The 15,597-nt window shown below is 38.9% G+C and overlaps 1 protein-coding gene across 1 annotated transcript in view; it reads right to left on the reverse strand.

The window, feature by feature from the left end:
• LOC100945999 (cytochrome b5 type B) overlaps nt 1–15,597 on the reverse strand; it is a 47,013-nt gene that overhangs the window by 9,343 nt on the left and 22,073 nt on the right. Inside the window, exons 2-3 of the mRNA XM_012806116.2 lie at nt 9,632–9,760; nt 9,017–9,046 (exon numbers count right to left, since the gene is read on the reverse strand). Coding sequence (XP_012661570.1) covers nt 9,017–9,046; nt 9,632–9,760 — 159 coding nt within the window. The remainder of the gene's footprint in view (nt 1–9,016; nt 9,047–9,631; nt 9,761–15,597) is intronic.

Consider the following 15,597-nt stretch of genomic DNA (forward strand, 5'->3'; position numbering starts at 1 on the left):
TTGCAATTGTCATTGTTGTTTTAGCAGGCCCCAGTGATTTCAAACCCTCCAGCCTCATTGTATGTGGCCGGCGCCCTAACCACTGAGGTAAAGGCACCAAGCCTGAAGTTACTAATTGCTTTAATTAGCCTTATAGTACAATAGGCTTGCTGACTTACTGCCAGAGGACAGTAATCCACTTAGCATACTTGCTGCCGGCCAAAATATCATCTGTGCCAATATGCATAGGTATACCAGGCTATGAACACAGACTATCCCAGAAACCATACATACTGGCCCAAATACACTTTAGAGCAGTCTGTGAAAAGTGTTTTAAGTTCATATATCCAAAACCGTGTCAGACAAGTGAATACCTGCCCCAAACTGGAAAGAAATTAGCCTACAGGCAAGTAAAATTTCAAACGAGAGTTTTGGATAAACCATATATTAATATATCACGATACTTCTTCAAGACCTTGATGATTATAATCTGGGACATTTCTGCTACAATAGTATTAATCTAATTAAAATGTTTGACATAAGTCCTTGAGACATATAACAAGTATTACCATCTTATAGATGTAGAAGGTGGTAATGGTGGTGAGTACATCGAATGTGTTGCCCTTTTAAATATTCCACTAGAGCAGCCAAGAAATAATTGAATTCCAATAAGAAAACGTCCATGGTCTTTTATGCTTTCTCCACATACATACCAATGATTCTCAAACAAAATATATAGCTACTATTTTTTTAAATGGGATAATTTGAAAGGCTTATACAAGAGTACCACCACATAATATACATATTATGACGCTTAATCTATAATTACATTAAAAGTTATATACGTCATAAAATGAATCCTCTAGATCTCAAAGCTTTTCATCTCTTTTACAACCAAAAGCCCCAGATGTGTGCTAAGTGGAGTGAGGCTTAGACAATGTAATAGGCAACTGAGAGAAGACAGAGAAAAAGAGAACCAAGAGCATGATACGCTGAAATTGCAATTTTTTCCCAGGTGGCAGAAGACCAATTTATCATTTAATACATTAGAGGAAAGACAAGAGAAAGAAGCATACACTCCCTTTAGGATACTGACAGCCAAGGCAATGCCAACCTACAGTGACCCCACTTTTAATCAACTACAATATCATGAACGAGATGTGTAAGGCACAGCTCTTAGCAGCCAAGTCTGGAAAGAAGTCAAATAAGTTATTTTTAATTTTATGAAACTGGAAAGAAAAAAGTTCTATTAATACATAACCTTCTTTCACCTCCACCCTTCCTCTATATACAGTTCCTCAGTCCTTATTCCCACTGCTAAGAACTGTGTTAAATCTAATGGATGCTTAAGTGAAATGTCTAGCTGACATTTAATTTATCCATTTAGGTGTTCAGGCATATCTTGCTGGTTATGTTCATGCCCAGATTTTAATGCTTTCAACTTTTGTCATGGAAAGTTGTAATTGCAATACTGTGATTTTAGTTAAGAGAGAACAGATCAAATCCAAAGGTCTTCCAACATAAGCCTTACTAAGTAATTAATACACGGTTCTTTATTTTCCAAGGAGTTTAGAATATACTTGCAAATAACAAAACTGACTTTAACTCAAAACTAATAGAAATTAACTATTAAAATAAAACTGGTTCCCAAAGTTCAAGGTTCATTAGGGCTTTAATTCTCCATTAAAATAAATAAGGAAATAAATGTATTTATATATGCATATAAACACTAAAGATGGGCTTTGTAGGGTAAAAGGAAGTATTTTATAATACCTGAGTAAACTTTTTATAAGGCAGCTTATAATTTATGTCTAGTATCTTCAAGCCCAAGGCTACAAATCAGTTTCCTCCTTTCTAAAATGAAGGGCTCAGATCAGATGAATTTGAATTCTAAAATCATTTTCAATTATCTCAACGCAATTGTCTGGGCCAAGGGCATTTTAGCAAAACCTTTAAGAGCAGCCTTTTAAAGGTTAGGGAAAAGGAAATACCATTCTCTTATGTCTAGGAAAATTGAAGGAGCACATAAAGATTCTTCTCTCTTTCACCAGGCATATATACCTTCATCTATATAGTTTATATTTAGGCTTTCACAAGCTGAAATAAAAGGCAAAAATAAAGTACATGCAGACCTTATGTTTTAATCCCTAAATTGAATGTTTGCTATTCCAAAAGAATTCTGAGTATTTAAACCTGCAGAAAGTGAGGCCAGGGCGGTGGCTCAAGCCTATAATCCTAGCCCTCTGGGAGGCGGATTGCTTGAGACAGCCTGAGCAAGAGTGAGACCCTATCTCTAAAAAAAAAAAAAAAAACCACCAGAGCTGGGCGTTGTGGTGGATGCCTGAGGTCCCAGCTACATGGGAGGCTGAGGCAAGAGGATCACTTGAGCCCAAGAGTTTGAGGTTTCTGTGAGCTATGACACCATAGCACTCTACCAAGGGTAACAAAGTGAGACTCTGTCTCAAAAAATAAACAAATAATTAAAAATAAGCCTGTTAGAACATAGGACATCTTCAGAAAATTTAATGGGTATTTGAACAGGTGTTTGGGTGAGTATGGTAGGACTTTCGCAGCTTTTTACTTTTAACACTTGGGTATCTCTGGGGCCAGTAACTTACGAAAAACATCTTGGGAATTTTTGGCTTCAAATACTACTGGAAAGGATCCCCCCACTCCCACCCATAATACCATGGATCTTATAGCATGAGCTACCTATATGAATTTTAATATTAGGTCCATTTTACTACCTAAAACATTTGAGTACTAAAAGTACATAATTTTATCATTTTATAGTCCCAACTATGATATGGTCATATGGTATGGATCATGAGGCCAGCTCCGTGTGTACTGAAATATACAGGTCACTGAAAACCATTTCTTTCTGGATGAAAACACAGTTTAACAACTACTGCCTTGCAAAGCATACATCCTCAGAGTCACCCAGTTATGTAAAACATACTCCGCTGTACATAGAGCAAAATTTGAAGATGAAAAACACCCTCTGAAACAACTTACAATACAACTATCTTTCAAATTTCTTATGATAAGACATATATCACTGAAGAAAAAGAATTAAAAGACTCACAGAATGATTTCTACTGAGACCTTAGGAATGAAAAGTGTGTTATAATGGTGGAGAATCGATTTGAAAAGAATATTGCCCTGCCCTTCTGATCTCTTGTTTTACAAAACTACAATTCATTTCTAAACAGAGCTTTACCAAGAGAAGACATTAATCTTTGGGATCCTGCAGCAAAGGGTATTTATCTGTCTTTCAAAAGTGATTTTGCCATTACAGTCTATGCTTTATTGAAAAGATTATGAGACAAAATACAATGTTAGACAGAAACAGGGAACAATCAAACCAGATGAAATTCTTTGCTGAATAGCAATCACTGCTCATCAAAGAGCATCTATATCACCACCATTCCAAACTTTAATAGACTAGGTAGTAGGTATGAGAGGGAATGTTAAATAATTTACAAGTATATTTTAGCTTAATACAGTCAACTAACTACATTATATGACTATAAACAATGTATTCTTTTTAGTTTCCCCCCCAAAAGAGGAAGTAAACTAGGTTATGTATGTATGTATAATACATTATACATATATTAATAACAGAAAACTGTATGTATGAGTCATCAGGAAGAAAAAAAATGGACCTATCTTCAAATGCAACTTATAGATTGCTTCCAATATATGTGGAATTTACCAGATTTCATAAATTAAGTTTCTTAAGTTAAAAATTAAGTTTAAAAAGCATGTTAGTTAAGTCTCTATGCAGACAATTTTATTTGTTTAGAAATCAGATCAGGCGAGGCATGGTGGCTCACATTTGTAATCCTAGCAACTCTGGGAGGCTGAGCAAGAGTGAGACCCTATCAGGGTAGGGTAGATCTATCCTCAGGTAGATCACCTGAGCTCAGGAGTTTGACGAGACCTGCCTGAGCAAGAGCAAGACCCTATCTCTACTAATATATTGAAAAATTAGCTGAGCATCTTGGTGGACACCTGTAGTCCTAGGAGGCTGAGGCAAAAAAATCACTTGAACCCCAGAGTTTGAGGTTGCTGTGCACCATGACACTATGACGCCACGGCACTCTAACCAGGACGATAGAGTGAGAACCTGTCTCAAAACAAAAAACAAAAAACACCCAGACCAAATTCTCTTGCAACAAATGTCATCACATCAAAACTTTTGTCTAAGGAATATTAAATATCTATTTAATAAGGAAGATATTTATGAGTTAACAAGAAATAATGACTAATAAAATTTTTAAATAAAAAGAAACAAGGTGAAGAATGGTATATATGAGGCTTTTTTTTTGTTTTAAAGGAAGGGATGGTCTGTCTGTCTACCTATCCATCCATCCATCTTATCCTTGTGTATCTATAGATTCTCTTTGGAAGAGTGAACAAGAAAATGATAGCTAGCTACTTTCAGGGAAGGGAAGCTGAGAGATGATGAGTTAGGGATGGGAGGAAACCTTTTTTGAGAGTATACTTCTTTGAAATATCTGATTTTTTCTTTTGTTGCATATTCTATATACTACCTATTAAAAAATTTAATGGAGAAATGGTCAAGTTATTCGATCTAGTGGACTATTAGATTTGACAAGCAAAGCAGTTGATACTATCTGGTGAATAAATGAATGAAATGGTGCCCACGTTTTGGGTCAGGTTAGGATTTGTATGTACTTTACCTAACCAACAAGTAAATACATGATCAAAAAAGAGAATTTATGGACCCCAAATGCTTGTGGATTACCTGCTACAGAGCAGGCAGGCTAGCTAGCTGGCACAGGTAGCACAAGGTCTGTTCCTAAGGTGCAGACCAGAAAAATGTTAAGTCAGATACAAGTAGAAGACTGACAGTTCTCAGCTGAGGGTTGATCCAATAAGGACGAGACTCATAAGGACTGTAATTGTTTTTTTTTTCCAAGACAGTCTCATTCTGGCACCCTGAGCAGAGTACCATGGTGTCATAGCTCACAGCAACCTCAAGCTCTTGGACTCAAGAGATCATCTTGTCTCAGTTTTTTTATTTTTAGTAGCGACAAGGTCTCGCTCTTGCTCAGGAAGGTCTTGAACTCCTGAGCTCAAGCAATCTACCTGCCTCGACACCCACAGTGCTAGGATTACAGGCGTGAGCCACTGTGCTCAGCCAGAACAATAATTCTAATTAGTTATTTTTGATTGAAGCAGGTAAGAAAAACATGTTAGTAGATCTTTAAGTTTCTAAGCTTTTAAATTTTAGTACTGTAATAGTTCAGGACCTTCAACTCAAGCACTATCCATCTAACAATAACACAATAGTGACCACTGCTTACCTGTGTTGTAAAAGAATTGGGAAATGGTTACTAACTTACACTGGAAGAGCAACATTTTGGGGATATTTGAGGGGCTAGGGGAGTGCAGATAAGTACACAGGGTTGAAAGTAAGAGGGAGTGAGAGAAATAGAGGACATGAGAGGAGAACAGAAATGAAAACTGTCCCACAAAGCTGAAGATACTTCTTAATTAGACTTAAAAAAAAAAAAATCAACTCCATAGAGATTCAGCAATCCTGACCCAAGAAAAAGAAACAACGAAATGAACTTCACTTCTATTTCTTGATGCCATATGTTTAAACCAGAGAAAAATGAGGGAAAGAGATATCCACATCCTAGACACCAAGTGACTATTTAAACCTCTGTAAGAAATAAATCCAGGGAATCAAGAATTTCTTCCTAGGCCAGTCATGGGTGGCTCATGCCTGTAATTCTAGCACTTTGGGAGGCCAAGGCAGGTGTTTAAGACCCGCCGGACCGAGAGTGAGACCTCATCTCTACTAAAAATAGAAAAACTAGCCAGGTGTTGTGGCAGGCGCCTATAGTCCCAGCTACTCAAGAGGCTGAGGCAAGAGGATTGCTCAATCCCAAGAGAGTTAGAAGTTGCTGTGAGCTATGATGCCATGGTACTCTACTCAGGGCAACAGAGTGAGACACTGTCTCAAAAACAAAAAGAACAGAAGAGAAAACCTATGTAGGTGGTCTCAAGAATTTTCCAAAAGGCTTTTCTTGCCTGATCTGCCTGAAATATAACAGTGTGACTGGAAACACATACTAGTCAGGCTTTCCACTTAATGAAGACATGTCCCTTGGGCACAGTGACATGAAGAAAACAGAGGATTAAAAACACCACCGTCCTTAGGCACCCTTAACCAAGGCAGAGGCTAAACTACCTTGGAAGACTTCTGAATTATTATAGAACTTGGTGAGCTGAAATGGTTTCTTTTTCTATATTTCTCACAAAAATCTAAAGTTCAACAGTTTAATTCATCTGAGAAATCTCGAATTCTTTGGCCGGTAGAAGGCAGACAGTGCTTTCCACAGAAGAGAATTAAATTTTCCTAAGTTTTCAAATGAGAAGATGGGAACATCATTCTGCAAAATGTTTGGATTTGTCTATACATTTCTCACCTAGATTACTTAACATGCAAATTCCCAAGCCCCATCTTCAGAGATTCCAAGTGAGCAGTGGTGGAAGCTCAGGAAATATACATTTCATGTGTAATTTCACGTACATGGCAAGGGATTCCAATTTAGAAGAACAGAATTTGAGGAACACTGTTTTCCACTTCTGGGAATGGTCCTAACTATCCTACCAAGAAAGAAAAACAGTAACAAAAAGCAATTTGTAGATTTCTAGGGCTGGGCACCCTGGCTCAAGTCTGTAATCCTAGAACTCTGGAAGCCTAAGGTGGGTGGATCCCTTACGATCAAGAGTTTGAGATCAGCCTGAACAAGAGTAAGCCCCTGTTTCTAGTATAAACAGAAAAATTAGCCAGGTGTTGTAGTGGGTGCCCATAGTCCCAGCTACTTAGGAGGTGAAGGTAAGAGGATCATTTAAACCCAGGAATTTGAGGTTGCTATGAGCTATGATGACCCCTGGCATTCAACCCAGGATGACAAAGTGAGACTCTGTATCAAAAAAAAAAAAAAAAATTATAGACTTCTAAACAGCAAAAATTTTGCTTCTAAAATTTTTTAAAATTTTTTTCTTGCTTCTAAAATTGCAAAAAAAAAAAAATTCTATTGTTTTAAAATAAAGGGTTCAGAAATTGGTTGCAGCTCCTAGATACAAGAGGCAAGTCTAATACAAGTGGGAATATGACTCGAGAATCAAATGTTGATCTCTGAGAGTGATATTTGCTGGGCATTTTCAAAATACTAATCAAGGCCATGCTTACTTCAAATTTAGCCTTAACAGCACAGTGTGGATTTAAGAATGGGTAGTACATATTAGAAGAGGAAGATAAGCAAACCAACAGTACTTACAACAAGTTCAAAGAACTATTTCATTCCCCTTTCACAAGCAATTCAAGAGTTCAGAGCAGCAAAATCTAGCAAGATGCATGAGTTAATTTATATACACACTCTGGACTATAGGTCAACAGATGGCAGACAGTTCAAGCAAACAATCTCTTGAGTTGACAGAATTCTTGTATCTAGGCCAACTTTAGCTGCTGTGTCAAACCTGTTCATACATGTTGGCTCAATGAGGAATGAGAGGAAAGCAAGCAATCAGAATAGGAAAAGGGAAGGGACATAGCATTGCTTCCGTAGGTTCTGGGCAGCACCTAAACTGCTTTCCCTTTAAATTAGAGGGAAGGGTTGGGCAACAAAGTGAGACCTAGTCTCTACAAAAGTTAAGAAAAATTAGCTGGGTGTGGCAGTGCACACCTGGAGTCCCAGCTACTTGGGAGGTTGAGACAGGAGCATCACCTGAGGCTAGGAGTTTGAGGTTGCTGTGAGCTAGGCTGATGTCCTTGTACTCTAGCCTGGGCAACAAAGTAAGACTCTGTCTCAAGTAAGTAAATAAATAAAAGTTTTTATAGAATGAGTCAGAATATAACAATTTACCCCTTAGGCCCCAAATTAAAAACATATATATTTTATTAGTAGACTGCACTCTAGCCCGGGCAATAGAGCAAGGCTTTCTCAAGATAAATTAGTCAACACATAAATAAATGAGGGGACAGGGTAACAGCTACCCGAAGGACGGAAGTCAAAGGAAATTGTAAGGAAACAAGGAAGATGAACCACTCAGCTGTGGGAAGCAGAAAAGGCTTCCATACTTTCTTCCTCTTACATAATCCAGTGCACATTAAGGTTTTCAAATACTCAAATCCTCAATCTTTTGTTTTTCCCATCTCATTGTGTCACTGGGAAGTATGTGGGCCTCCAGGATAACAGAATTAAATTTGGGAAAAAGGGACAAAAAGGCCTCTGTATTATAGGTAAAGAGTATAACTGAACTTGTAAGGAAAAACCAACTTTTCAATTCTTTTTACATAATAGAAGCAATTACTACCACTTGTTCTATATAATGTAAGAGTACAATATTTATTTCTCTATAAACAGACCTATAAACTAATTTCTTTCAAAACTATATGGGACATAGCTTGGGCATTTCAATCTTTTGAAAAACCGTGGAGAAGCATTAAGAAAATGTTTCCTGCCGGGCCAGGTGGCTCACGCCTATAATCCCAACACTGTGGGAGGCTAAAGGAGTTTGAGACTTGCCCGAACGAGTGTGAGATGCTGACTCCTAAAAAGCATGAAAAATCCAGCTGGTCACCGCAGTGAGCACCCATAATCCCAGGGGCTTTTAGAGGCTAAGGCAGCAGGATACCCACAGCCCAAGTCTGAGCCTGCAGTGCACAGGGTGGGACTCTGTCTCAAAAAAAAAAAAGAGAGAGAGAAAAGAAAAGAAAATGTTTCCTACTGTTTAAGACTCAGCTATTCTTTTTTTGTAAGATGGTGCCGAGTCCAAATTCTTCAAAAATGGGATTTTTGCTTGGGGAAAAAGTAAACACTTTTTAACTTCTCTTAAGATAATTTTTTGATTATTAAAAAAGAATTAAAAGAAGTTTGCACTCTCTCCTGGAGGGAGGAAAGAAGGGGGAAAAAAAACAAAAGAAATTTTACTTGAGTAAACAGAAATATAAACACTTAAAACACTTATATAAAATAAGCTGATGATTTCTTACCTTGTTACCACTTTGAGGTTTAAGGTCACTCTGCTCAAAAGAGGAAAACAAATATTTTAAGATACATCCAAATGAACTCTTACATTCTGTGCTTGTTTATAACATGGGAACCTGATACTACATTCTGGTGACAGTAGATTCCTTGGGAGTTTTCTGGGTCTGCAGAAGGCACTGATGCCCCCACTCTGAGTTAAGTACATCAGGGACATCCAAAGTTACTACCGTTAGCAAGGAACTTCCAAGAACAGTCAAATCACTATTTTATTTTTTATTGTTGGGGATTCCTTGAGGGTACACAGAAGCAGGTTATACTGATTGCTTTTGTTAGATAAGAACCCTCTTACAAACCACTATTTTAGATAGAGATGTTATTAATCATATTATAAAAACATATCAATCAATAAAAACAGTAATCCAAAATCAATTCTCTTAGCTTTCTAGAGATAAACATGCGCTGCTTGCCTAACAAGAGTAAAGCTTGATGATTTTAGAGAAAATTTAGGCTGATGGCTGGGTAGAATTAATTTTCAGTTTAATAATTTATGACCTCATCCCGTTCAGTGACTATTTGGTCATTTTCTCTGCCTAAGCTCTCCTAGCTCTGAGAGTTCTTACCGGATGGACATCACCAATATAGTACTGCTTTAACATTTCTCTGGCATCAGTAGAGTGGCCCACATCTTCAAAGCTTTCACTTGCATCTACACCAGCTTGTTCCAGCAGAACCTCTTCTCCACCAGGATGCTACAAGGAAAAGATAGTTACTGAACAGAGAGTTCTCTGAAAAGCAAGCCAATACAAGTTACTTTCCCACTCTACTTTCCTTTGTCTTTTCTCCCTTCAATGGGAATAATGGAGAAACTGATACCAGGTGCCACCTGACAAGATGCAATGGGAAGAACCCAGCATAACGTGGGTGATACTCTAGCCAAAAATGCATAATCTGGGGAATATTGTGAGGAACCCTAGGACAACTACAAATTGAGAGATATTCTACAAAATCTCTGTGGACAGCTCTGGCTTGTGATCTCCAAAGATATCAAGGTCATGAAAGTCAGGAAAAACTGAAGAAACTGTCCCAGACTAAAAGACAACAGAGAGACATGACAACCAGGAACATGTGATCCGGAGTTGGCTCCTTTTGCCAACATGATTGAGACAGTTCTGTAGAAACCCAAATGGGGACTCCAAGAAATACGGATTTCTTTATTTTATCCTCGCAACCCTTCTGTAAGTTTGAAATTGTTTCAAAATAAAAAGTTAAAGAGGCCAGGCATGGTGGCTCATGCCTATAATCCTAGCACTCTGGAAGGCCAAGGCAGATGGATCACTTGAGCTCAGGAGTTCGAGAACAGCCTAAGCAAGGTGAGATCCAAATAGAAAAATTAGCCAGGCATAGTGGCAAGTGCCTATAGTCCCAGCTACTTGGGAGACAGAGGCAAGAGAATTGCTTAATTAAGCCCAGGAGTTTGAGGTTGCTATGAACTATGACACCACAGCACTCTACTGAGAGTGACATAGTAACACTCTGTCTCAACAACAAAAAAAAGCAGACAGATACACATAGACTTATACATGCATAAAATACCCCTAGAAATGCTGCAGAGACCCTGGTGGGTAGGAGACAAGGTGGGAAGAAATACCTCACAGTATACTCAAGTAAAGCATTATTTGCTCAGAATATAGTTTTTTAAAAATTAGATTTAGCAAGGTCCTTGACTTAAACACTCAATAAACATTTACTTATAATTAGCAAATTCAGAATTTACATTATTCAAATTTATATTTTGGAAATACTATGTAATGCTTTTTACTTACTTTTTTTTTTTTTTTTTTTTTTTGAGGCAGAGCCTCAAGCTGTCCCCCTGGGTAGAGTGCCATGGCATCACAGCTCACAGCAACCTCCAACTCCTGGGCTCAAGTGAGTCTCCTGCCTCGGCCTCCCAAGTAGCTGGGACCACAGGTGCCCGCCACAACGCCTGGCTATTTTTTGGTTGCAGCCGTCATTGTTATTTGGCAGGCCCGGGCTGGATTCGAACCCACCACCTTAGGTGTATGTGGCTGGCGCCTTAGCCATTTGAGCCACAGGCGCCCAGCCTTACTTACTTTTTTTAAACAATCACTTCAAGAAAGAAGCGATCACTTAATGGTGAATAATATCATTCCCATATTAAGTATTAATTCAACTCAAGTACAAAAACTCTAAGTGTATCCTCTCAGTCATAGTCACATGCCCACGAGCTCCCTGAGGATAAGGAAAATTTCTATTTTTGTCCCCTAAAAGGTCCCCACCCAGCAAGTGGGTCTCACATCCCAGTATTTAAACATGCTATTTTAAAACAAAAGTAAGACAGTAACTATTTGTTATTACATCTGCACCCTTTCAGATGTGCTCTCTGTCACTGGTACTAAGTCATTAGCTCTGAACTTATGTTCCAATTTGCTCTAAGCACCTCAGCTATGGAAGACCTTTTTTTCCTTATGACACATCCCAACTATTATGTTCCCTTTAAGAACAAAAGGACAAGACTTAGCAGCTTAAGACATTTCAGGCAAGGACTAACTTCCTGCACAGTTCTTTCTGCAAAGTACTTTCACTTTCATCAATCTCTCACCACTCACAAATAAATGAATAAACATGAGAAAGTATAATGCTTTTTTTTAAATGTAGAAGTAAAAATTATATATTCACTGTGATAAATTTGGAAAAAACAAGAATAAAGAATCCAGAAATAAGTACACTGAACAATTGGTGCAAATTCCATCGCTTGTCCTATGCCTTCTTTCAATCATTACTCGACAATTTCTATTGAGGCTGTACTATTTTACATAGTTGGTAGTGATAATAAAAGTTTTTGTGTTATAAAAGTGAATTCATACAGTACATGTTTTATAGCCTCCCTTTGTTTCACTGAAGCAAGGGGGATCAGAGTGGTTCCAAAAAACCCTAGGTTTAGGAACTCTCACTCTAAAATGTGTCCATAATAGCAATGGCTTACACAAGCAAAAAGATGTCAGAGAACTCTTGGTTTCTGTTTTAGAACACTATGATCTTTAGATATTGCTATTTAAAATCGAACAGATGCAGGGGTGTAGTGGGCCTTCGGCAACCCAGCTGAAAGCAGTGTGCTAGGCCCAAAGCCACAGCAGAGTCTCGGGCCAGTACTAAAGCAAGGGAACGCCCAGGCTGACAGGCCTGAGAACAGAAGCCAGGCTAGCTCTCAGTGAAGACGGCAGGCAGGAGCTGCTCCAACTCAGCCTCTGGAGAGTCCTGCCACATTTATCACCTTCTTCTTGGACATGACCCTCCACTACCTGTTCATCCTGCTGCAGAGCAAGCAGAGTCTTCAGGTAAAATGGAAATTACATTCCCAAAAAGGCTTTCTTGACATGAAAATAATACTTCAACAATCCAAAGAATGGGTTTTTCAAAAACCAGGAAAACAGTGCCACCTTCTCCCACTATACCCTTGGACCTGATGTAACAAATGTCCTCCCTAGGATTCTTACTGGTACATTAATCAGCATGACATTCTACGGCTTTGTTACAACCAAGGTCATGTTTCTGCTAACCCTCTGTTTTAAGCCTATTTATTCTGCAAGCAAGGAATCAAACCACCCACATTAGAAGCATCCTGGGTGAGGATCCCAGTATTTCCTCAATGTATTTGGGCCTTGAAGCATTTACTCTCTGATTCTGGGCCAAGATAGCAGCAATAGTCAATAAGGAACAAGGGCCTGCCATAGACACCAACAAAGTTTCCAGGACAAAATGAGTTTTGAAGCTGATGGTATCATGTGATGTCAAAGAAAAGCTCATCTCCAAAGAAAAGACCTACACTTTGAAGGCATGTTCAAAAAGGAATTATAGAACTCCCTTTGTTTTTTGTTTTTTGTTTTTTTTAAAAGACCAAGCAGAGATTTTCTCTGCCAGAACTTGGAGTAGCCCTTAACTTGCTCATGTTCATTTGAGATGGAGCCTCTCAGAATAAAAAGAAAGATGTGTTAGAGGTGCCTGTGGCTCCAGGGGGTAGGGTGCTGGCCCCATATACTGACGGTGGCGGGTTCAAACCCGGCCCCAGCCAAATTGCAACAAAAAAATCACCTAAGCCCAAGGAGTTGGAGGTCGCTGTGAGTTGTGTGATGCCACAGCACTCTACTGAGGGCAATAAAGTGAGAATCTGTCTCTACAAAAAAAAAAAAGAAAGCAAGCAAGAAAGATGTGTGAGCTGGTGGGTGTGCAGCAAGGATCACTCTTATTAGAGCCACATTCCCCTTTATGCCTGAAACTAGAAATGAGGAGTATGTGCTGGGTGACTTGCAGAGAAAGAGACATTTTAAAATGTTTTTAATTTTCCTTCTGGTACCTCTAGAAATGAAAGGCAGACAAAGGGGGAGAAACTCAAGCTAGTGATAATATATAAAAACTTACCAGAAATTGAATCTTTGGTAACAGGATTATGGATTATAACTAATTATTATGTGCAGTCCTTCTGACTTTCTTTTTTTCAGAGACAGGGTCTTGCTCTGTCATCTAGGCTGGAGTACAGTGGCACAATCACAGCTCACTGTAGTCTCAAACTACTGAGCTCAAGGGATCCTCCAGTCTGACGATAGTAAATGGGAAATTTTATGTTACATGTATATTACCACATAAAAAAATTAAAAAAAAAAACCCAGACTCTAAGGAATATAAATGAATGTGTTCATGACTTTGAAATAATTACTAAGAATATTGGTTATTCTGAATTACCATAGGTATACGGTACCCTTCCTTCCTTCCATCCTTCTGTCCTTCCTTTTTTTGTGGAGACAAGAGCTCCACCCTGTCACCCTAGGTAGAGTGCCATGGTGTCATAGCTCACAGCAACCTCAAACCCTTAGACTAAGAGATGCTCTGCCTCAGCCTCGAGAGTAGCTGGGACAGGCAGCTGCAACAATGCCTGCAGGGCTAGATTTTTTAGTAGAGATGGTGTCTCGCTCTTGCTTAGGCTGGTCTCAAATCTGTGAGCTCAGGCAACCCACTCACTTCGGCTTCCCAGAGGAGTCCAGAGTTTGAAGTTCCTGTGAGTTATGATGTTGTCATGGCTCTCTACCCAGGGTGACAGAGTGAAACTCTGTCATGCAACTGACATATATAAAGAAACAAGTAGACTGGGCACAATGGCTCACCCTGTAATCCTAGCACTTTGGGAGATCAAAGTAGGAGGATTGCTTGAATCCAAAAGTTTAAGACAAGCCTGAGCAATAGATTCAGAAAAAAAAAAAAAAATTAGACAGGCATGGTAGTATGTGCCCACAGCCCCAGTTACTTGGGAGGCTGAGGCAGGAAGATTCATTGATCCCAGGAGTTTGAGGTTGCTATGAACTATGATGATGCCACTTCACTCTAGCCTGGGCAACCAAGTGAGATACTATCTCAAAGAGAGACAGAGACAGAGAGGGAGAAGGAGCTGACTATTTTATGGATTAGGCATAAGGCACAGTTTTAAAATTTTTTTTAGCTGCAGAATACTTTTTTCAAGCAATATTTTGGATGGAAGCCCAATATACACAATCAAGTATACATGATTAAAGTGCACAGCAATCTTCAAGAATCAATTTGAAAATTAGTAACAGACAAAAAAGAAGTAAGACTAGATTTCAAATTAAGTAATAGTTGTGGCAGACACAAGGCAGTAAGTTCTGGAATATGAATTTAATTTCAGTCCTGCTGGGTCTGACAAAATAGCAGGAACTCAAAGTACAAGAGGCTAGTTCCATCAGCCCCCGTCTTTAGAGAGCATACTTACAAACCATAGCACCAAGAAATGAGCTACAGCAAACTTAATGTAGCTATCAAAATTTAAAATGTACCAGAAGTAGTCAGAGAAGAAAGCAAGCAACTAGAATAAGGTACAGAGAGCTCCACTCCTTACACCAATTCAAAGACTATAAGGCTAGTGGTAGGTAAAAGAGTGTGTTCCAACATGTTGAGATGGAGGGGCCAAGTTTCAATCTCAGAGGCCTAACAATCAACAGATTTGGTCCAACCAGTTCCTGTTTGCAAGCAGTGATAAGTGAGGTCTTGGCTTAGAAAACTACACAGGACTAAATCTTCATGACTTTGAATTAAGGATGGTTTCTTCTCTTTTTTTTTCAATACAGAGTCTTACCATGTCACCCTCGGTAGAGTGGTGCCATGGCATCACAGCTCACAGCAACCTCAAACTCTTGGGCTTAAGCAATTCTCTTGCCTCAGCCTCCCAAGCAGCTAGGACTACAGGCACCCACCACAACATCCAGCTGTTTTTTTGTTGCAGTTGCCATTGTTGTTTAGCTGGCTCAGGCCAGGCTCCAACTCACCAGCCTCCGTGCATGTGACTGGTGCTGTAACCACTGTGCTATGAGCGCCTGAGCCCTTTTTTTTAAATTTCTTATAGCATAACTATGTACATTAATGCAATCATGGGGTACAGTGTGCTGTTTTCATATACATTTTGAAATACTCTCATCAAATTGGTTAACATAACCTTCATGTCATTCTCTTAGTCATTGAGTTAAGACATTCATACTCTGCTCTTAGAAAGATTCACTTGGCT

This window comes from Otolemur garnettii, unplaced genomic scaffold, assembly GCF_000181295.1.
Source record: "Otolemur garnettii isolate 467f Iridium unplaced genomic scaffold, OtoGar3 scaffold00047, whole genome shotgun sequence".
Taxonomy (NCBI): Eukaryota; Metazoa; Chordata; class Mammalia; order Primates; family Galagidae; genus Otolemur; species Otolemur garnettii.